Consider the following 2,650-nt stretch of genomic DNA (forward strand, 5'->3'; position numbering starts at 1 on the left):
TGTACGCCTATACGACCATACACTTATACTTTAATAAATTGAAGTGAAAACAGGGTAACGACCCACCTCACTATTATGAATTGAGTAAAGCGGATAATTGTTTAATAGTAACATTTCGAATACTAATGGTGACAAAGGAAGAAACAGAAGGTACAGAGTGTCTCGAACTTCGATGATTACATTATTATAATGTTACGGTAACATTCTCGTTGTTAGGTTAGTGATCAAAAAATTTCAGAATTAACTTTCGTATTGCATAAGATCGTGTATTTAAAAAAAAAAAGAGTCAGAGTATGTGTATTCTAAACTAAATAATTTTTGATTGTATCAAAGAGTAAATTAACGAGTACTAAGAAGATTATAAATTGTAGGAGGTGGTCTGAAATTAGCCAAAATGTCCAAAGGTTAATAGTCACGGACAAACGAAAAAAGGAATTCAAAATTTCGCGCACTGTCAACAAAATCACTCGAATCCCACTTCTGAGATTTTGTAGGAGGTGGTCTAATGAGTGAACGACGAGAATGTTTTCAAGCGGTTTATTTCCGACCTCCTTTCCGGGCTAACGCCTGCGACGCAAGAAACGATCCGTCGTCGAGGCAACGGAATTGTTCGTGCACAGAAAAGAGTTAGCGGGAAAGGAATTTTCTGATTTTATATTACTTTTATTGGAAAACCGAGAACAAACGCCACGCACGTGGACTTAATACAATACAATACGTCATACTTTTCTTTTTTCGCTCCCTTTTTCGCTTGACGCATGCGCGATCGCCGCTGCCGGTGCTGCCGCTCGGCGGACGCACGCCGATCACGATAAAAAGACACGCCCCTTTTAAACTCAAATCGTTACAGGAATAACTGTAACTTTTAACTCTCTAACTTTTAACAAACAAATCAGAACGGCATACGAAAAAACTGTAACAGTAATGAACAGGTTAGGGGCCCTCATGGGCAATATGAAAGGACCGACACAAGCAAAAAGGAGGTTATTGGCGGCGGTAGGGCAGGCGAATTTTTTATATGGGGCCCCCATATGGGCAGAAAAGGTGCAAAAAGGAGCAAACAGGGTGATGGCGGACAGGTCCACAAGGATGTGTGCTCTGAGAGTGGTAGCGGCATACAAAACAATATCAACGGAAGCAGTAGCAGTAATAGCGGGAGTGCCCCCTATGCATCTACTAGCAGAAATAAGGCAAAGAAATTATAAAAAAATGAGGGCCTTGATAGAACAGGGGATGGACCCAAAAATAAAAAATAAAATAAGGAGGCAAATTAAGAAGGACGGGGAAAAGGAATTGGTTGACCGATGGCAGAAGGGTAGGAGAAAGAGACCGGGAAAGCCCTGTGGACAAAAGAAGTAATCCCCAAGATAAAGGAATGGAAAGAAAGGAAACACGGAGAGGTGGACTATTACATAACGCAGACCTTGTCAGGGCATGGGGCATTCAACGATTACTTATTTAAATATTATAGTGCGGGATCTTCACGTCTTAGGTTGTGTGGGGTTCGGGTCGACTACACTTAAATATCGCAACCTCACGAGAACACTGTGCCACTATTATCGGAGCTACCGCACTCGTCTGCAGCGTTAAACGTCTGTTTTCGAGTTTGTCCTTGTCACTCGGTCACTATCGCACGTTCACCAAAAGGGCGCGGAAACGTTAACTGGGTAGACGGATCTAAACGTTGCCTCGTGGTCCGGATTTGTCCACGCCAGGGAGCAAAGTCGGAGCCAGGCAGGATTTTTGTCCGTTCGATGTCCACACAAGGGAGCGTCTTGGAGCAAGTATCCGTTTTTGTCCATAAAAATCGTAGATCGGCCCTCTTTTTATCCTTGCTGGGGGTCCCCTGGGCCAGCGAGACTGATGGAGTGGGGGAGTGAGATAGTGGGGGAGTCTATAAGGGATGGTGACGAGGGAAGTGACGAGGGCGCTACTCTGGTGGCCGCTCGGAGCACTACCCTCTTTACGGGGTGCGCTACAACATGTATTAATAAATAAAGGGATACCAATCGACGTTATTTTCAAATAATTTTATATAGAATCATTAATTTAATTGGAGTTTATTATTTAACAAAAACATGTTAACATAAAATAATGCTCATCGACGACGCTTAAACATTCCTTCCTTTCTCCCCGCTCAGAGTCTAGACGCGATATTTTGCAACAAAAAGAAATAGTAAAACATTGAAATATACCGTTAGACAATTATTATCATTATTACGTTCTTACTTTTGTTACGCTATCGCATGAACGTAGTTTTAATCGCTCGTCGTGCATGCCCGTGAACGTGGCTTTAAGGCGGTCTGAACTGGTGTCATGTAGCGCCTCGTAATGCGAATGTTAAAGCGCGCCAAATTCAATTTTCTTCGTTCAATGAGCTCAGACGTATTATCTCGTAATAAAGTTATAGTTAAACATTTCGTTAATTATTGTTCCAATCAAGTTATTTATTAAGTTATTTATTAGTTTATTAAAAGTTTCAACGCTTGTTTTCCTTATTCATTTAACTTCCTAAAATCATCGTGAGCAGAGTACTTCAGTGCTCCACGGGCGACAATTCCCTCAAATTCCCCAAGACCCCACGTAACACTTTAAAGTTTCTTATTTATTTTAAATATATTACACAACTACGAGTAAAGAATTTTAGCGT

General features: G+C 41.4%; 1 protein-coding gene across 1 annotated transcript; it reads left to right on the top strand.

Moving 5' to 3' along the window:
* Positions 1–924: 924 nt before the first annotated feature.
* Positions 925–1,359, top strand: LOC108575525. Its single transcript, XM_017938348.1, has one exon. The coding sequence runs from the start codon at positions 925–927 to the stop codon at positions 1,357–1,359; it is 435 nt and encodes a 144-aa protein (XP_017793837.1).
* Positions 1,360–2,650: the final 1,291 nt, after the last annotated feature.

This window comes from Habropoda laboriosa, unplaced genomic scaffold (assembly GCF_001263275.1).
Source record: "Habropoda laboriosa isolate 0110345459 unplaced genomic scaffold, ASM126327v1 scaffold311, whole genome shotgun sequence".
Classification (NCBI taxonomy): Eukaryota; Metazoa; Arthropoda; class Insecta; order Hymenoptera; family Apidae; genus Habropoda; species Habropoda laboriosa.

What these genes read in the sequence shown, in the direction of transcription:
- LOC108575525 (XM_017938348.1), top strand. Translation starts at nt 925, where the DNA reads ATGAACAGGTTAGGGGCCCTCATGGGCAATATGAAAGGACCGACACAA.